Below are 19,294 nucleotides of genomic sequence, written 5' to 3' on the forward strand. Positions count from 1 at the left end.
CCCTTTACCACTACTTCTTTTTCAAGTACACATCATGCTCTGGCAGTTCATTTTTGTTCCTCAACACTAACCTGAGTGTTTCAAAATGGTGGGAAACCAGTTCAGTCACACACTCAGTGTGCTAATCCTTGCTCAGATATGTGGTAAACATTAGAGGGTTAAACCTCCAGAGATGCTGTATTCTCACCAAACACTTCCCACTGACTTCTCACAAAAAGTATGTCAGTGGTACTGACCACCCTGCAAACCTGGGCGATGAGATTATTATTTGATAATCTCATCGCCCACCTGAGGAACAGTTTCATCAAGAGTCTCTCAGGGGACATACAGTGTAATACCTATATTGAATTTCCTGATTTTTTTGCCTCCATGTTTATTAAAAAGACAAAACATAAACATTTTCAAAATGACTGAAACTAAATTGAAAACAGAAGAATTTATCACCCCTCGACCAAAGTTTACACTTGGCACAATGCAGTCAGACTTGTATTGTTCTCCTGGTAACCACCAAACCCAGACTTCTCACTCAGATTGACAGACGGAGAAGCATGATTTGTCACTCCAGAGATTTTGCACTCTAGGGTCCAGTGCAGACGTGTTCTACACCACTGCATCTGACCCCATGGCCTGGGCTGGGACAAAAAGTCATAATAATTTATCAATAAAATAAATTAAAAAACAAAGTGCATTAGCACACAGCGAAAGTGGGGAGGGTCCCATTGAGTAAAGAGATTTGATTGGACAATACATTACTGGTAAGGAAAATTAACAAATGGGCTGCCCCCCTACACACACTGAGGGCTTCTGTCATGTAATTAATATCCTTAGTATCCTTATTTTCTTATTATATTGTTTTATGTACTTTAATAATGAAGGTTTGTAAAGCAAGGCCACTTTTGACTCACAAACTAAGTGCTCACCCAGACTGAAAACAGGAAGTGTAGAGCTGTACAGCATATTAATAAATACAGGAAGCCAGACAGAAAAGAGGAACTTTGCCATATAAATGGTAAATGGACTGGTTCTTATATAGCGCTTTTCTAGTCATCTGAGCACTAAAAGCGCTTTACACAACTTGTGCATTCATCCAAGCACATTTTTCTAAGTGCTTCATAGCTAACATTCACACTCCGACGGATGCATCAGAGAGCAATTTGGGGCTAGTGTCTTGCCCATGGACATTTGGCATGTACATTAGGGGAATCGAACCACCAACCTTCCGATCAGTGGATGACCTGCTCTACCACCTGAGCTACAGCCACCCCATATAGGTAGTGTTTGTATTGAAACTGTGACATGTAAAGTACCAAAATAAGACCTATATGAGACACCGTTTATGATTCTAATGTTAAAGATCCTGCAACTGGCGTTTGGGCTGTGCAGGGGTCTCTCTCTTCCGGAAGATGATTGAATAAAAAGAAATATAAATGTTTTAACACACTATGAGTCGGTTTTCTCTGTTCTATCATGGGGACAAAAGAATCGGGGTTAATACTTCCCATTCTGCGCCAGTGCACGGAGGCTTTTCATTGACCCATCGGTCAAAAGTGTGTCGGCCAACTAGACAAATGCTCTGTACGGCAGGTTACAAGTCCAGCCCTGTCCAATGCTTTGTATTGCACTTATGTATGGCTTGGATAGTGCTCAGCCATGGAAACCCAGAATATGAAGATCTCTACACACTGTTCTTGACCTAATCTGAAGGCTACATGAAATTTGTAAGTAAGTAGCCATTGACTCTACCTCTGTGCCTCAGCGCGCTGACCCAATGTGTGGCTGAGTTGCTGTCATTCTCAATTACTTCCACTTTGTTATAATACCACTAACAGCTAACTGTTGAATATTTAGTGGCAAGAAAATTTCACAAATGGAATTGTTGCACAGGTGGCATCCTATGACGGTACCATGATGAAATTTGTTGAGCTCCTGAGGACGACCCATTCTTTCACAAATGCTTGTAGAAGCAGTCTGCATGGAGGTGCTGGATTTTATACACTTGTGGCCATGAAAGTAATCAGAATACCAATAATACAAGGTCTTGAATGATTAGGCCCCATTGTACCTTAATGACCTTATAATACCATATGACCACATTACAGCACTTCGCTCTCAGACTGCAGGCTTACTTATGGTACCTAGTAGGGGTGGGGGAAAAAATCGATACTGTGTAGTATCGTGATATTTTGTTTGCTAATAATGTATCGATACAGGGACAGCAGAAATCGATATTTTGTTACAAAAAACGTTTTTGTGGACTGGAACATGCTCTGACTTCAGAGCATGTTGATCAGCTCCTTTTTCTGAGCAAGAATCCTGACATTCCTTCACTGTCCAAATGTGTTTAACTTTTTTTTGGCAGCAATAAACATGTTTTATTTTAATTAAATTTAAAACTTTTTTATTTAATGTAAAATTATATTTTGTTTTAATTTACTTTCAAAGTCTTCAGTTGCTGAATGGGCTGCATAGTTTTCATAAATTGCATAGTTCAGAATAGCTATAATTGTACCAGATGGTTGCGTTCAGTTAAGTTGGACTAGACTGTAATACAAACCGTTCAGTTTGTCAACAATAAAACTGACTGGAATGAGAGAAAGACTGAGTGTGAGACTTTGATATTAGATAAAATTAATATTGATAAAGTTTACCTTTATGTACAGAATCTGAATATCGCAAAAATATTTTTAAAAATTGCAATAATATAGTATCGTGCGTTAAGTATTGTGATAATATCGTATCGAGGGATGTATGGTGATTCCCACCTCTAGTACCTAGAGTATTAAAAAGGAGAATGTGAGATTTAGCTTTCAGGGCCCTCTTCTGTGAAACCAGCTCACAGTTTGGATTCAGGACACAGATACCCTCTCTACGTATAAGATTAAGCTTAAAGCTTTCCATTTTGATAAAGCATATAGTTAGGGCTGAATCAAGTGACCCTGAATCCTCCCTTAGTATGCTTGTTCATAGGGGGTCATATGATTGTTGAGATTTCTCTGTTTCTTGGAGACCAAGTTAGCTAAACAACCTGAAATTTCTTTAGAACCCAGATCACCCATCACACTGAACTCATCTTTCTTTCTTCTGATCCTTTGAAATCATCACGAGTACATCAATTATGCACCTTTGATGCTCCACACACACCTCTACTTCTAGGACATTGGTGGCTCAAAGAACACGAGCCCATTAAACTGGTAGCTTAATAAGTGTTTGGACTGGAGTCTCTTCTGTAATGAACACTAACCTGAGGGGAGCTATGGAAACCTACAACTCACTCATGGCAACTAGTATCCTCTTGCAGAGGAAAAAGTTTTTTTTTTTCCAAACCAAAGCAAAGCAATGCAAAGGATGGCTCCCGAGCCTATGTTGGATCTTGTGTGTAAATGTGTGCATTCACTCCACTCTGCCTGCCTGGTTCATTCAGGTTGGCTTACCTGTCCTTTGTTGCTGATTAAATCTTTGCAAATAAACTCTGTTAACTCTGATCTTCTATGCCCTGCTCTTGTGAGTGAGCACTGCTCTTGCTTTGGTGTCATGACTTTTGCTAATTCACATATATGGACTTAGTGTTTTATTAAAATACACAAACTTCTACTCTGTTTTTGGACATTGTGTGCTAACACTGTTATAACTTTCATTAGCATCATATTATCAGTTTTACTTTTGTTGATAGTAGACTTTCACTCTTTCAAACAGCTTCTTTTAAGCTGTGCTTTATATTAGTCTGAAATCAGAAATCCACTCAAATTCATATTTAAAAGGAAAAAAATCAGCAAATATACAAATACTGGTAAAATTCAAAGCAAATGCAAATTATCTCTTGGTGTACTTTTAAAATGTCTAGAGGACATTCAGTTTGTGGCAGATCTGTGTTTCTCACAGATGTTTGGCCATTATTAGAGGTTAACACCATCAGAGCTCTGCTGCTGTTGTACCCACATTCTCACCAAAACACTTCCCCTTCAGTTCTTAGGAAAAAAAAGAGCAGTCAGTATTTACACAATTGCATTCATCATCTTCTCCTTTTTTAAGGCATCAAACACGTCACAAATGAGCTACACACTCATTTTAAATTTGCAGGGTTTTTGACAGTCTGGTGTGACCTTTGACCTCTAATTTTCTTTGGTTCTCTATATTTTTATGAACAGTTACAGTGAGGTAGTGAGATGATAACCACAGGAAGTCAGCACAGCCTCTCTACATGAAGCTCTGTTTCAGAGACTGTGACTGTCATTTTTGTAAAAAGCAGGAAGGAGAAAGACAGAGAATGACGACTCAGTTCAAATGGATTAAATTCTTTTCATCAGTTTTACTAATGCTTCAAGTAACAGGTAACAATACAAATACATTTATAAATGAAATTACAAAAGTCAAGTTTACACAATTGATTTGATTTTATCTTCACAGCAGCAGCAGCAGTTGAGTTTATTATGAGGGATGGAGGTGAGGTCACTTTGTCATGTGAAAATGTGACAGATGATCAAGATAAATGTGACAGAACTACCTGGCTCTTCAGTAAATCAAATAGAGCAACAATAACACTGTTTGAACACGGGAAGATTCACCAAGGGGCCGAAAATAAATCAGACAGACTGAGTGTTACAGCAAAATGTTCTCTGGTTATAAAGAAGCTCACAGCTGAGGATGTTGGTTGGTACACCTGCAGAAGGTTCAACAAATCAGGACAAAAAGGTTCAGACTCTGTAGCTGAGCTGTCTGTTGTTAACAGTGAGTATTTCCATCATAATGTTTTCAAATTGTTAGAACATCAAACTGAAACATTACAATAACTATAATTATAGTGATGATTACTCTAAATGTTATTCTTGTTCCCTTTTCTTTTCTTTGACAGTAACTGAACATAAGGATGATGACACAGTGACATTAAACTGCTCTGTGTCCACATATAAAGAATGCACTTACTACACTGTGAAGTGGCTCTATGGCAACAAAGACCTGAGGATGTCACAGTCTGCCTGCTCAGCCAGTGTGATCTTTACAAGATTTGATCATATTTATACATCCAAGAGTTCTGACATGTTGAAGTGCCAAGTGACACATGGTGGAAACGTGCAGGAGTTTATCTTCAGGATTCAATCTTTTGATCAAGAAACACATGAGAATGCAAGTCAGTTCATACAATAACTTCATCTGTTATAAAAAAGTAAACTATTTTGTGTGATTTTAAGGTTTCATTTACTTTTTGTTTTTACTTCGAGGGTGTCCTCCGAAGATAAGATAGCAGCACTGCTCAGTGTTTAATCAGACTTAAGTTATCATGATAGAGAAAAAGTAGAGTCTTAGATTTTAAGCTGCTACTCCTGTGTGCTGGGTAGGTGCTGTTGCGCCTGTGGTGGGGTGTGCCAGTAGCGATGCTTCCTCTTTTTGGGAGAGCCTAAAATGTGGGATGCAGCTGCAGGGAGTTGAGGTGCATGGTTGTGACAACAAATTCTTTGTTGAGCAGGCAGGGGTATTGAATCCCTGAAATCAGGCTGTGTTACTTATGCGCTACTACTTCTTTGTACTCCTCGCTAGACCCCACCAGCCCTTCCTCACGTGGCACCACCACACAAAAAATGACTTTCTTTATCACTTCTGAGGAGTTGAGGGCTGCTGGTCTATTATTTGCTCACGTTGTTCTGTCATAATGGATTGCAAATGTGGAAAGTGTGGTCTGAGTAAAAAAACTAAACCCGATCCAAATAACAATAGAGATTAGCAAAATAAATCAGGAAGTAACTAAGTACTGAGACAGTGACTAACATACGAACTTGACAGAGAAGGGAAGGAAAAAGAACAACAGACAAAACCAAATAACCTTAACTAGACTTGAGACTCAAGCTACTTGAGCAAATGTTAACCAAGAATAAACAAACTAAGAACCACACAGAGCATTAAATACTAAGATGAATTGAAAAGTAAGTAAAACTCTATTCATATAACACCTGTTAAAAAAAAGAATCACAAAGTTCTTCACAATAAAAAAAACAAAACAAAGCAAAAATGAGGTTACCTAAGTGCACGTCCAAAAGATTCATTTTTTCAGTTGTTTTTCTTGGAAAAGTCCACATACTATCATTACATTTCATTACATGGTAAAAAATAATGCACTGATTTGCTGTCTGTGAAAAAATAAAATAAAAAGAAATAAATCCCATTAGCATTTCTTAAAATTAAATTGTTTGTTTTGAAGACAAGAAATCCTGTAGATGTGTAGTAATGGGACAAAAGAAAAGAGGGAAGGTAGTTTGATGCTTTTCCACAACAACAACCAAATGTTGAACTTTGACGCAAGAGGCTGAACTTCATATTCTACTTCCTACTAAAAGTCAGTGAAAACAGTTGTTCAGTGAAGTTACAATCATGACCACGACCATAGCTAGTATATGTCAGGAACGAGCTGTGTGGCAGCAGTTGTACCCAAAATACAGGACTCAGAAGATAAAGAATAAACTTAAAAGTTTATTTATTACTCTTACAAAATCAAAAAAAGCAGGTCAGGAGCAAATAATCTAACAACTAGAAACCTTCTAAAAAATATACTCGAGAACATTTGTGCTGGGTGGTCCTGGGACAGGGACACAAGAACATTAGGGAGAACATGACAAACAGCAAAGGGAAACTGCTACAACATATAAGACAATAAGAAGAGACAAGGGAAGCAGAACTAAATACAAAGCACTAGCAGTCAGAGACAATTGAAATAAGACAGCAAATAGTAAACAGTGAGACCAGGACGAAGTCATATGAACTTGATACACAGAGACGATAAACAAACATGGAGACAAGATTGGAGGGACGCAATTGGAGTCAAGTGGGAAAAACAACCTACCATCAACAGTCAGGGGACTAAAGTCACAGATAACAGGAACGTAAACATTAGACTATAAACAGCTCAAACATAAATCCCATCTCAAAACCAAACACACAGAATGAGCATAAAGAACTGTTAAACAGGAGCACAGCACTAAAGGCAAGAAATAAACCAAACAAACGTATATATGAGTTAAGTGAAAGAAAACCAGTGAAAAGTAAGAAATTACAGAAAGCAACACCGAATACAGAACCATAATGCAAGGATAATCAAAGATATAAAACTAAAGAACATGAACATCCCAGAAACAACAATAAACCCTGTATTCAAGACTGAGGGACATGACAGCATGTTATTTTATTCAGGAAGGGTGAACTTTTAATGAACAAAAGCTGGTCGTTTCCAGACCATAACACAACCACAACAGTGTATAAATAAAAATAAATATATTTGATTTATTATTTATTTGCTGATAGAGCTAAGTGTTCTCTTCTCTTTGACCTGCAGGACACTAAACAGACAGGAATCTGCAGCTGAAATTATCTTAATGCTTTTCTTTTTCTCCAGGACGGTGGATGTTTATTGTTGTGCCGCTGGGGTTATTAGCACTGATAATAAGTGCTGTTATAGCCATCAGATGGAAGAGAGCTAAAGGTGAGAGATTTCACCAGCCTGAACTTTTATGAACAAATGGAATGAAAAACCAGAATGAAATTTAATTCTAAAAACTTGAACTGATTTCTCTCTTTTTTTAGGAAAAAAAATGGAGACTAATGAAAATCCTGTGAGTTATATCATAATTTCTTAAACTTTGTTAGTGTACTCATACCACGGCTGTTCACTACAGTTACTGTGTTATATTTTTTATCATAAGTGTTTTTATCAGCTTATCCAACTGACCTGGTGTGCTTACAGTCTGCTGTGTTTATGAGGCTTCTTTGTTTGTTTGTTTCAGGAACTGAATTTAAACCCTGCAGTGACTCCGTCTGCTCCAGGAACCATTCAGGAATCTGTGAGATTAAACAGTTACTCAGCACTTGTATTTGCTCTCTTATATGTTGAATCTGAGCATTACTGAGCAGTCTTTATGTTGTCTTCACTGTGCAGGCTGCACCTGAATACCCTGTTCCCTATGCCTCCATCAGCTACACCAACAAAACCACCAGTAAAACTCGGGTAAGCTGTCCTGTTGGTTGTACAACTGATGTCAGTTAATAACAATAAATGAATAAGCTGGTTCTCAGGAGGATATTTCCTCTTTTTTTTTAGGATTTTATTTCAGGATTTGTTGTTGTAACAACGCCTTTTTGTTCAGAAGGAGGTGCTGTATACAAAATATACACTAAAATACAAAACAGGGAGGTAATGATTTGACATCATATCCTCCTGAGAACCATCCTAATTGATTAATGCCAACTCTAGATGTTACCAAATGAGGAACATGAGACCTGTGACAGCCTGATTGCATAAGAATAACAGCAGAAATGTGAGAAAGAAGGCTGAAACTCACATTGAGGAAGTGATATCACAGTATAATTACAGCAAAACATTACATTATTGTGTCAATAACTCATGGAGAAAAGAGATTGAGAGATATGATGTTTACATTCAGACAGATTCGAATGTCTGTGCTTTTTATGCTTGTGCTTTAGGTTATAGGTAAAAATAAAATGAACAAGTTTATAACAGAAGGATTAAAAACGTCAGTTGGTTTTTCCAGTTTTATCGTGCGTTGTAAGTGTATAAATAATCTGTGTTTAGACGTTTAATGGTCACATTTTTGTTTGTCTGTGTTTGTCTGTGTGTCTCAGGAGCACTAAGTGGAGATCTTTTATTTTTCTTTATTGCCAGAGATGTGATTATATTTCCTGTGTTGTGCGTGCTTCCAGGTTCGAGACAAAAATGATAGTGAGAGAGTTACGTACTCCACTGTGAACGCTTCCTCCATGGATCCCAGCAACCTCTATGACACCATCAAGTAAACAAAAAGCTTCTAATCTAAAAGAGCTGTTGGGTTGCTCAGTTGAAAAAGAGAAAGCTGGCACGACAATTAAACAAACATATTGTTACATACATTTATTACAGTATGTTGTGATGCCATCTGCAGGTGAAATGACATAATTGCTCGGGAGTTGATGCCATGTCAGATTTGGCAGTGATGGAGGGAAAGTTTATTTTGTCTATATATGTTCTCAACTTTCATTTCTGTTTTTACATATTTATCACATTTACATGTTTCAGATCATCAATAATAATATAATATAATATAATATAATATAATATAATATAATATAATATAATATAATATAATATAATATAATATAATATAATATAATATAATATAATATAATATAATAATAATTGGACAAAGACAACCATAGTAAATACAAAATACAGTTTTTAAATGATGTTTTCATTTTTAAGGGGAAAGTTTATTCAAATCTACTTTGGCAGCAAGAACTGCAGTCGAGAGTTTGTGATAACTGAAATTTTTTTATTTACATCACTGTGAAGGATTTTTTTTTTATTATTGTTTACATAACCTGCTGTGTAACCCAAGTAAGGTTGAGCTGCAAGGCATGAACTGATGGCCAGACATTCAGGAGTTTCTGGTAGAGAGCAGAATTTATGGTTTCATCAATTACAGCAAGTCATCCTAAAGGAGCAAAGTATCCCCACATCACTGCCACCACTGTGTATGATTGTTGGTGTGATGATCTTTCTATTAAATAATGTGTTGGTTTTATACCAGGTGTAACAGGTCTCAGACCTTCCTAAAAGTTCAACTGTTTTCTCATCAGTCCACAGAATAGTTTCCCAAAAGTCTGTGAGACTTCATGTTCTTCCTGGTCAGCAGTGGTTTTCTCATTGGAAATCTCCCATTTTTGCTCAGTGTGTTTCTTATTGTTGAATCATGAGCTCTGACTTTAAGTGAGACAAGTGAGGCCTGTGGATCTTTAGATGCTGTTCTTGGTTCCTTTGTGACAATGAGATGAGTTGCTGATGTGCTCTTGGAGTAGCTCTTTGGTCAGCTGGCCACTTGTGGGAAAGTTCACCACTGTTCCAAGTTTTCTCCATTTGTGGATATTGTCTCTTACCATGGCTCGCTGTATTCCCAAAGCCTTAGAAATGGCTTTGCAGTCCTTTAGAGACTAATAGTGACTTTGTTTCTCAGATGTTTCTTTAGATCGTGGCATGACGTGTTGCCTTTTGGGATCTTTTAATCTACTTCACTTTGTCAGACAGGTGATAACTGGGAGTAACCGGCAGTTACAGTTAATTTTTAATTTAACAAGAAATTTTTAATTTAAGATAGTAGACTTGGGTGACTTTATTTCCCTTAATAAATAAAGACTTAATTTAAAGACTTAAAATTTTTCATATTTACTCTGATTATCTAATATTAAATCTGGTTTGATCTGAAACTGATCCTATAGCTTTTTTATATGTTTGTTAATTGACTGTCATGCACTGTATAATCTCAGGACTTTTCTTCTTCCTCTTTTTGAAGCACATTGAGCTTTTTGAGTAAAATGTAATAAACTTGAAATGACCAATATATGGAAGTAAGTATATTCATAATATTGTTTGAAGGGGAAAGCCCATTTTAGTGTTTTATCATTGAAACATTTGTGTAATGCAGTATAATAGTTAGCCATCAAGTTAGAGTTAACTCTAAATAGATACCCTTAACATAGACTATGCAGTACACACAGTGTATTTCACAACGTCAGTCTAGACAATTAAAGAAATATAAGTGGTAAGAATGTTTTAATGTCTTTGTGTGATGTCACTGTAACTCTTTTTTTTAGTATCTCTGTGTTGAGCTGCTTAATTTGCATAACATCATTTATCTATTTTAATTTTGTATTCTGTAATATTTTACTTTGAATCTGAGTAATTGTAAATTAAAGCAATTTTTTTAAACTGAGTTTGTGGCTCATTTTACCTGTATATTGGAAAAGTAACCAATCAAAGTCAAAGTCAGCTTTATTGTCAAAAACCATATATACAGATCATACACAGGAATTTGAAATTGCAATGCTCCCATGGCCCTCAGTGTTACAATAAAACGGCCTAAAGATAATCCATGTGTTTGAAGTTTAATTCTTACAATAACTTCATCCTGTTATTAAAAACAAAAACAAAAAAATTGTGTGATGGTAATTTTAAGATGATGTCACTTCCATTTATTTACTTGGAGAGTGTCCCCAAAAGATAAAACAGCGCTGGTCAGTGTTGAGCAGTACCCTGCGCCTATCAACGGTCAGTGATTGATTACTTTGGCTATGATCAGATCACTAACGGCGAACAAGTAAAAGAAAACAGGATAAAATAATAAGTACACTAAAGTTTTCTTTCCAAGAATAAGTAAAATTTAAAAAACGAAATTGTTTGCATTCAGTAGACAACATCATGTAGAGATATAGTGATGTGTAAGAAGGAAAGAGGGAGGTAAGTCTAATGTTCCTACCGGGCAACAATCAGATGCTGGACTTTGGCGCAAGAGGCCGCTGTTCTTCATAAAAATCAGTCAAAATCACTCAAAGAGTCTTTCAGTAAAGTTACAGTCATGAATACATTCATATTTTATTTTACTAGGAATAATGAACTTACCCTACGCCAAAGTAAATTATATTTGATTTATTATTTATTTCCTGATAGAGCTGCAGGATTTTCAACAGATTATTTAAACAAAATAATCCTGAGAGGAAGGAGGTGAAGCACAAAATTAACAGATGTCAAGACCAACAGGAGAAAACACACCTCAGAGCACAATATTGTGAAGTGAACCGAGAAGTGAAGGAGAGTGCCAGATGGGACAAAAGACAATTTGTGCACAGTATGACAGAAGAGGCAGAAACAGCAGCCAAGCAGAACAACATGACGAGAGTGTATGAGATCACCCGGACCTTGTCAGGAAAGAGTTTCAAACCAAGTAAGCCAGTCAAGGACAAGAATGAGAAAACCATCACAAGGAACAAGAAACAAAGAAGAAGATGGGTGGAACATTTTGAAGAGATCCTGAATCAATCAACACCGCAAACAGTCCCTGACATACTACCAGCAGAAGAGCCCCTCTGTATCAACACCAGTCCACCAATCAAGGCAGAGATCACCAAAGCCATCGAGTCCTTGAAAAATGGAAAGGCACCAGGGCCCGACGGCATCCCTCCAGAAGCTCTCAAGGCAGATGTGGCAGCAGCAGTGGAGATGCTACATCCTCTCCTAGTGAAGATATGGGAACAGGAGCAAGTGCCTGCCGACTGGAAGCTTGGCTACCTGGTGAAGCTCCCCAAGAAAGGCAATCTATCCTAACTGGCGAGGAATTATGCTGCTGTCCAGCCCCAGCAAGGTGTTGACCAGAATCATATTGGAGAGACTGAAGGAGGCTGTGGCGGGGCGTGGCCTGCGGTGCCGCGCAGAGGAGGCGGGCGCACCTGTACGGCATCCGCAATCACGCCCCGCCGAATTAAATATTGTACTGGGTCCTGTGGTTGGGGTTGTTGTTGTTATGTTGAGCTGGCAGCAGGAGAGCTGCAGCTCTGAGTGCGAATGTGCAGCAACCGTGAAGGGATTATTAAAAAGTTACCAAAATGCCACTGGGTCTGCCGTGTATGTTTACAGAGGCATTTAACAAGAGACTCAGATCAGAGCAGGCAGGATTTAGACAAGACAGATCATGTACAGACCACATAGCCACTCTGCGCATCATCATCAAGCAGTCTATCGAATGGCAGTCACCCTTGTACACAATCATCATCGACTTTGAAAAAGCCTTCAACAGGGAGACCATTTGAAAACTGATGCAGCACTATGGAATCCCACAAAAGCTCAAAAAGATCATCAAACAACTATACAAAGACTCATCCTGCCAGATCATCCACAATGGAAAACTGGCCAACCACTTCACATTGAAAACCAGAGTGAGGCAAGGCTGCAGGGAGAAGACTTAGTGGAAACCGACCGCTTCGTCTACCTTAGGAAGCATAGACAACAGCGATGGCAGCGCAGATGAAGACGTTAGGAGCCGGATCAACAAAGCAAGGCTTGCATTCAACGTCCTGGGACCCATCTGGAACTCCAAAGCCTTATCTCAGCGCAGCAAGATCCGCATCTTTAACACCAATATGAAAGGAGTCCTCCCGTATGGGTCCAAGACGACCAACCCCATTACCAGCAAGATACAGATGCTTGCGGCACTTGTTGATGCCGCAAGCATCAACAAGTGCTTGCGGCACATCCTCAACATCAGATGGCCTGAGAAGATCTCAAACACAGACCTGTGGCAGAGAACCAGACAGAACCCGGTTGGTCAAGACATCAAGAAGAGAAAATGGGGCTGGATAGGCCGCACACTTCGAAAACCATTTGAAAACGTCACAAGGCAAGCTGGAACCCACAAGGAAAAAGGAAAGCGTGGAGACCCAAACAGATGTGGAGGAGATCTGTTGAGAGCGAAGTAAAGGCCGCCAGAATGACGTGACCCCAGCTGAAGAGAACAGGAACAGAGTCCATTGGCGTGGTGTTGTTGTGGCCCTATGCTCCACCAGGAGTCTACAGGCTTGATGATGATTTAAACTAAATTATTTTAACTGCTTTTCTTTTTCTCCACGATGGTGAATATTTACTGTTGTAGTGTTGGGGTTACACAAGACGAGTTAAGAAATCTGAATAACTTTGACTTTACTGACCACTAGTACTTGTTCTCTTATATGTTGATTCTGCATTTTACACATTACTGAGGAGTCTTTATGTTGTCCTCACTGTGCAGGCTGATCCTGAATATGTTGTTCCCTACACCTCCATCAGCTACACCATGAACACCGCTTCTAATCAACAAACCAAAAAGTAAGAAACATCTGTCACAGAATAGCGCCTTCATTTTTTTAAATATAATTGATAACTAGTTTAACTCTGTCAGATTGTATAAAAGAATAAAAAAAAAAAAAAAGTTTAGTTTTAGGATCAAGTTTCCCACTTTTATTTAAAGTAATAATATAATGTTACGTTTTATTTCAACCCACTGTATTTCCATAAATACATTATAAATCCATCTACATCGATATCTGCATACCTCACTTGTCTTCACGTAGTTACTTTTGTACTTATTTATTTATCTTTCATTATTTTTATCCTTATGTTTATCATTATTTATCTTAATGTCTTGTCTTATTTTCATCCTTATTTATCTTGTTCCTTCAACCTAATTTGGCATTTGTTTATGGACAGCAAAGGAAGAATTTCATTGCACAGAGAAATGCTATTTCTTCTGTACACATGACAATAAACACTTTGAATCTTGAATAAATAGTCTTTTGCTTTTGCCAGCTTTGTTGTTGTAACGAGTCCTATTATCCAGCAGAGGGGGCTGTAGGCTCAAAATAAAGCAGGGGAGGTACCGATCTAATGTGATGCAACTGCTCTAAACACAAGCACACGTGACAAAAGCCACATGTGATATCAGCTGTTTCTGTTTGATAACCAGTCATTTAAACACTGAAAACAAACTGTCACTGTGTGTGTGTGTGTGTGTGTGTGTGTGTGTGTGTGTGTGTGTGTGTGTGTGTGTGTGTGTGTGTGTGTAAAGTATGAAAATAAAGTACCCTCATGATATATTTTTTATGAATTTTGTATGATAATTGTTTGTAGTAATAAACCTTATTCTGTTACACTTATGTGAAAAGAAATATAAATACATTCATTCAAGTTTGTATGTAATTACAGCAAAGTGTGGACAGGTTAAAAACATGTTTGGGAGTTGAATTAAATACACTTAGCACAGAAACTCAAAGTGTGTTTTCTATGTTTTCACTCATTTTTATTCCAGCAGGTCAGTGTAAACTTAATACTAACTGTAGCTCTTTATTAATGGGGAACATGAAAGCTGTTCCAGTCTGGTTGCATAAGAATAACGGCAGAAATGTAAGAAAAGACTGTTGAAAGTCATGATGAGGAAGTCATGGCTCAACAGTTACAGGAAAAAGATACATTTGTGTTTCAAGAAGAAAAGCGATACTGAGAGACATGGCGGTTCAATCTAGATGGATTAAAATGGCTGTGCCTTTTATACTCATACTGCAGTTTACAGGTAAGAAATATGTACAATAGAGAAAGATTTTTTTAAACTCTTCTTTCTAATTTTGCTTTATGGAATCTTTAGGTAACATAGACAGCGATGCTGTTTATTTCACCAAAGCAAACAAAGATTAAATGAAAAGTAAATACATGTTAAGTGTGTAACTTATCTGCACTCGTGTAATGTAACATTTTCGATTCTCTGTTATATCCTCAGGAGCACTAAGTGGAGATCTTTTGCTCTTCTTCACTGTCAGAGATGGTGATAATGTCACTTTGCCTTGTAAAAATCGGATCAACAATCATCACAACTGTGACACTACCACGTGGATCTTCACTGATTCAAGAGGCACACCAGCAGTAGAGCTGGTTAATCTTGGACAAATCAAAGAAAAAGCCAAATCAGACAGACTGAGTGTTACAGCAGAATGCTCACTGGTTATAAAGAAGGTCACAGTTGAGGATGTTAGTCGTTACACCTGCAGAAAGTTTAGAGGCAATCCAGGGACACAGAATGGTCCAGATGCTGTGGTTTATCTGTCTGTTGTTAGCAGTGAGTATTTGCAACACTATATTTTTGAGCTCAAACCATGCTGTTAGAACAACATGCTGACAAGTTACATTTTGAAAAAAGGAAACTTATATTTATTTGGTATTTCTCTTGAATTTCATCTTCACCAGTGACTGAACAGAAGAAAGCTGATGAGGTGACTTTAAACTGCTCTGTGTGGACATATGAAAGGTGCAAACACAAAGTGAAGTGGATCCATAACAGTGAAGCTCTGGATAGAGATTACTCAAATTTAAAAACATCGGAGTCTCCCTGCTCTGCTACTGTGACTTTTCTGAATGATGCATACACTCACATATCAACTTATGACTTTAACTGTAGCGTAACAACAGAAGAAAAAAAGAGCAGCTTTTTACCTTCAGCGCTCAGTCATCAGGTAAGAAACCCGGAGAGATTCTGAAGAACTTTTCAAAATCCTTTTAAACTGATATAGACAATAAACACCTGGCTGAATTTTGTTCTTTTTTCAGGTAAAGAAGCAGTAACAGCAAAATCATCAACAACAACATCACCAACAACAACATCAGCAACAACATTATACACACCTAGTATCCCAGGTGAGTTTTGTCATTTGTTTGTTTTCTTTTCTGTTTTTCCCAATAATAACTGAATGTCAATCTATCATTTTTTTTAAAGCACATGTTGTTTTTTATTTGTTTTAAATTATCTCAGATAATTAAATACTTTATATTTTTGTATTCAGGTGCAGATCAGGTGTGGCCGTACATCCTTGTTGTTGTCATTTTAGTTGCAGTTTTAATTGTGGCTGTGAAACTAATCTGGTTGAAGAGACTCAAAGGTGAGATAAATTAAATTAAATGTCTCTTAGTGAGAAATCTGAATAAGGCTGAATTTTCTTTGTGGAGAAGCATCTAAACTTGTTTGTTTGTTTATCTTTTCAGGGAACAAAATAGAAGCAAATGGAAATGCTGTGAGTTGAAAAATATTCTTTTTTAGACATTTTGTATTCTCTAGATGAGAAACAATGCAGCAAGATAAACAGTGTTAACGGTTTTGTATTAAAACTCACTGGTTTTTGCAGCAAAAGATCAGGAAAAGGAACGAAAGAGGGAACAAAGCCAATTTTTGCTTTGCTTTTATAGTTATTAATGCTTCAAATGACAACCTGCTAACTGATGAATTTCTCTCTGACTGCAAAAAACATTATATTATAGGCCTCAAACATGGTGTGTATTGTGTGACTGTTGTGTTGCATTTTCTCTATTTAAACTTTGGATTTAAAAAAAAGTTTGTTGCAGATGTTTCAACGCTCACATGTCATATTTCATGCAACTTAAAAGCTGCTGAGATGTAACGCATACACTAGACGACGTGATGCTTAAATTCTTCAGAGACCAGAATTAAATCAGTTCTTACATATTTATTTCTTCAGGGCCTGACCTCAAACCCTACACTCACTCAGTGTGCACCAGAAACCAGCCAGGAAACAGTAAGATCGTCCACACCACACCCAGAGCGGCTGTTGTTTCAATTTGTTCAAGAATGTGTAATTGCAGTAAGCTAAAAGTAGTAGTAACACTCTTCACTGTGTAGGTGGATCCAGAAGATGGTGTTTCCTACGCCTCCATCACCTACACCAACAAGACCCACAATAAAAACAAAGTAATGTATAGATCAGAGTTTCAGCTTCATTGGTGCATTTATAAATTATGTTTTCACTGTGTTGTGTTACATCTGGTAAACTATCCTGTGCTCTGTGTGCTTCCAGATTCGGAGTAAAAATGACAGTGATGAAGGTGAGACAGTTACCTACGCCACTGTTAAAGCTTCCTCCACAGATGCCAGCAGCCTCTATGCTACCATCAAGTAAAGAAAAAGAGAACTTAAACATCAGATTGCTGCTTCTGTGAAAAAGCTTCTCATCTATAAGAAATTTGGATTTCCTCAATTTAAAAAGAGGAAGCAACAACTCAGCTGTGTGAGTCCCTGTAAATTGGCAGTAATTTATGAAAACAGATTTTTAAAAAATAGATATTAACGTGTATAATGATATAACTGTTTTGTCTTATTTCCGTTAATATTTAAAGGGGAAATGAAATGGAATCATGGGTTGGGTCAGGGATATAAGACTTACTAGAACAGGATAAATAATGTTACATGGAGGACATTTAGGAATGTAGTGCAGGAGGACATGCAGAGGATTGGTGTGACAGAAGAGGATGCTTGGGATGGGGCGAGAAGGAGGCAATTAAAATAAAAAAGAAGAAGTAAAATGACTGAATGAATGAAACTCTGAAAATCAAAAGGCCGTATGAATCATGTCACCATAAGGAAGTAAGAAGGAAGTTACATGCACACATGAGTAACGCTGCAAATAGATTGGGCCTTTCTGTTATTTTGGAGACATTTGCATGAGAGAAAATGAAATGAGCGGTATGTCTGTTTCAGCATGTTGTGATGCCACCTGCAGGTAAAATAGCATAATTTTTGTGGATTAATATTCATTTTAAATTTGGAATTCATAGGGGATATGTTTATCATCTGTCCTCATTATGCCTAAAATGAACACAGCAATATCAAATGTGTCAATTATTGCCTTAGTTGCTTTCTTTGTTGTTGAACAGCCTACAGAATGCACATTCACAGGGTCACTTATGATAGATCATGAAAATTAGTGACTATGGTCAGACTGTTTGAAATTCTGTAGCCCATTATTATTTTATTCTATTATTTCTATTACTAAAATGTAATATTTAATATTAAAAGTCTCAGAATTAGCTTTAAAGTATGTTAGGCCTGCAGCTATCTTTCCATCAATTAATCGAGTGATCGGATAAGAAATGCTTTTGTTTTATTAATGGCCAATAATAATTATTCAAAAGAGAGAAAAACAGACATCTTTCAGAATAAACTGCTCATTGGTTTACATTTTAGAAAATGCAATGTTTTAAAGTTTAACTGCATACAAAGACCCTGCCAACAAAACCCTTTGATTGTATTTATGTGCCATATTGAAATTTAATTTTTTCTTTATAAAGAAAACATTGTATTAAATGCAAAACATATATAAATAATATCAAGTAAATACACTGTCTGCATTGAAGAGTCCTGAGTTTTGGGTCCTATTTCCCCACATCGCCACGGTCTGCCAGCGCAGTCCTTGACATAAACATATATCAGACTAAGTTAAGTTAACAGTTCATCTAAATATTTTAATACAACTTCTGGAGGCTAACTGCTGATTTTACACCGTGTAAAATAAAGGGCGATGGATGGAGCAGCTACACAGTTCCCTTTGGACGCTATACACACGTTTTTCACTCTGCTTGAGCTCACTGTCTCTTTGCTTTTGTCGGTGTGTAAACAGACTCCAGCTCCACGTTAAACTGTGGCCGCGTCATCATTACTGATGCTGGTGTGTTCTCAGTGTTTCTGTTTAACACTCGTTTTATTCACATGCTCCTGAATACGTTTGTGTTGCAACTGTGAGTTTAACGCCCACGTCTACACACCGGCACACATAGCCGTGCATTACAGGAAGCATCAAAGCAAAGAATTTTTCCACAGTGTTTTATAATCAACTTATTCGAATTAGTCGATAAATCCGTGCACCCTGAAGTTTGCTGCTATGTAGTATTTTTATTTTAGAATCAGTGATTGGCATTGATAATTTTATTTTACTTTTTTTCCTTAGAAGTTTGCATCTTTTATGTTTCAGTATTTGTGTTTATGTTTTTTTGAGTATTTATGCATGTACAGTATGATCTCAAGATTTTTGTTTTTCAATACGTTTTTTTTTTAATAAAATGTTTAAAAATGTAACTGTCAAGTATATGAAAATAAAACTATTAAATGTGATGATACACACGCTT

At 37.2% G+C, this 19,294-nt stretch overlaps 1 protein-coding gene and 1 pseudogene across 4 annotated transcripts; both read left to right on the forward strand.

Annotated features, from left to right (window-relative positions):
- Positions 1–3,986: 3,986 nt before the first annotated feature.
- LOC146502064 (uncharacterized) lies at positions 3,987–11,325 on the forward strand. Of its 3 annotated transcripts, none has more exons than XM_085132356.1 (8): positions 3,987–4,328; positions 4,405–4,725; positions 4,850–5,125; positions 7,379–7,465; positions 7,567–7,595; positions 7,767–7,823; positions 7,919–7,987; positions 8,701–11,325. In XM_085132356.1, the coding sequence occupies exons 1-8, from the start codon at positions 4,199–4,201 to the stop codon at positions 8,791–8,793; spliced, it is 1,062 nt and encodes a 353-aa protein (XP_084988482.1). In that variant the 5' UTR covers positions 3,987–4,198; the 3' UTR covers positions 8,794–11,325. The 3 variants fall into 3 exon arrangements, with proteins under 3 accessions (XP_084988482.1, XP_084988484.1, XP_084988483.1); XM_085132357.1 differs by having other exon boundaries at positions 3,988–4,328; positions 4,408–4,725; XM_085132358.1 differs by lacking the exons at positions 7,767–7,823; positions 7,919–7,987; positions 8,701–11,325 and having other exon boundaries at positions 7,567–7,760.
- A 2,407-nt stretch (positions 11,326–13,732) lies between these two features.
- Positions 13,733–19,273, forward strand: LOC146502065 (uncharacterized; annotated as a pseudogene). Its single transcript, XR_014869223.1, has 9 exons — positions 13,733–14,903; positions 15,108–15,443; positions 15,572–15,837; positions 15,932–16,018; positions 16,165–16,260; positions 16,364–16,392; positions 16,855–16,911; positions 17,016–17,084; positions 17,191–19,273. The product of XR_014869223.1 is annotated as an uncharacterized LOC146502065 (transcript).
- Positions 19,274–19,294: the final 21 nt, after the last annotated feature.

The sequence above is a fragment of the Neolamprologus multifasciatus genome, chromosome 15 (assembly GCF_963576455.1).
Source record: "Neolamprologus multifasciatus chromosome 15, fNeoMul1.2, whole genome shotgun sequence".
NCBI classification, from domain to species: domain Eukaryota; kingdom Metazoa; phylum Chordata; class Actinopteri; order Cichliformes; family Cichlidae; genus Neolamprologus; species Neolamprologus multifasciatus.

Excerpts from the sequence above, each read along its gene's own strand:
- LOC146502064 (XM_085132356.1), top strand. The coding sequence starts at position 4,199 with ATGAAGCTCTGTTTCAGAGACTGTGACTGTCATTTTTGTAAAAAGCAG. Across the intron at positions 7,466-7,566 it reads CAGATGGAAGAGAGCTAAAG|GAAAAAAAATGGAGACTAAT; the intron begins GTGAGAGATTTC and ends CTCTTTTTTTAG. Across the intron at positions 7,988-8,700 it reads AAACCACCAGTAAAACTCGG|GTTCGAGACAAAAATGATAG; the intron begins GTAAGCTGTCCT and ends GCGTGCTTCCAG.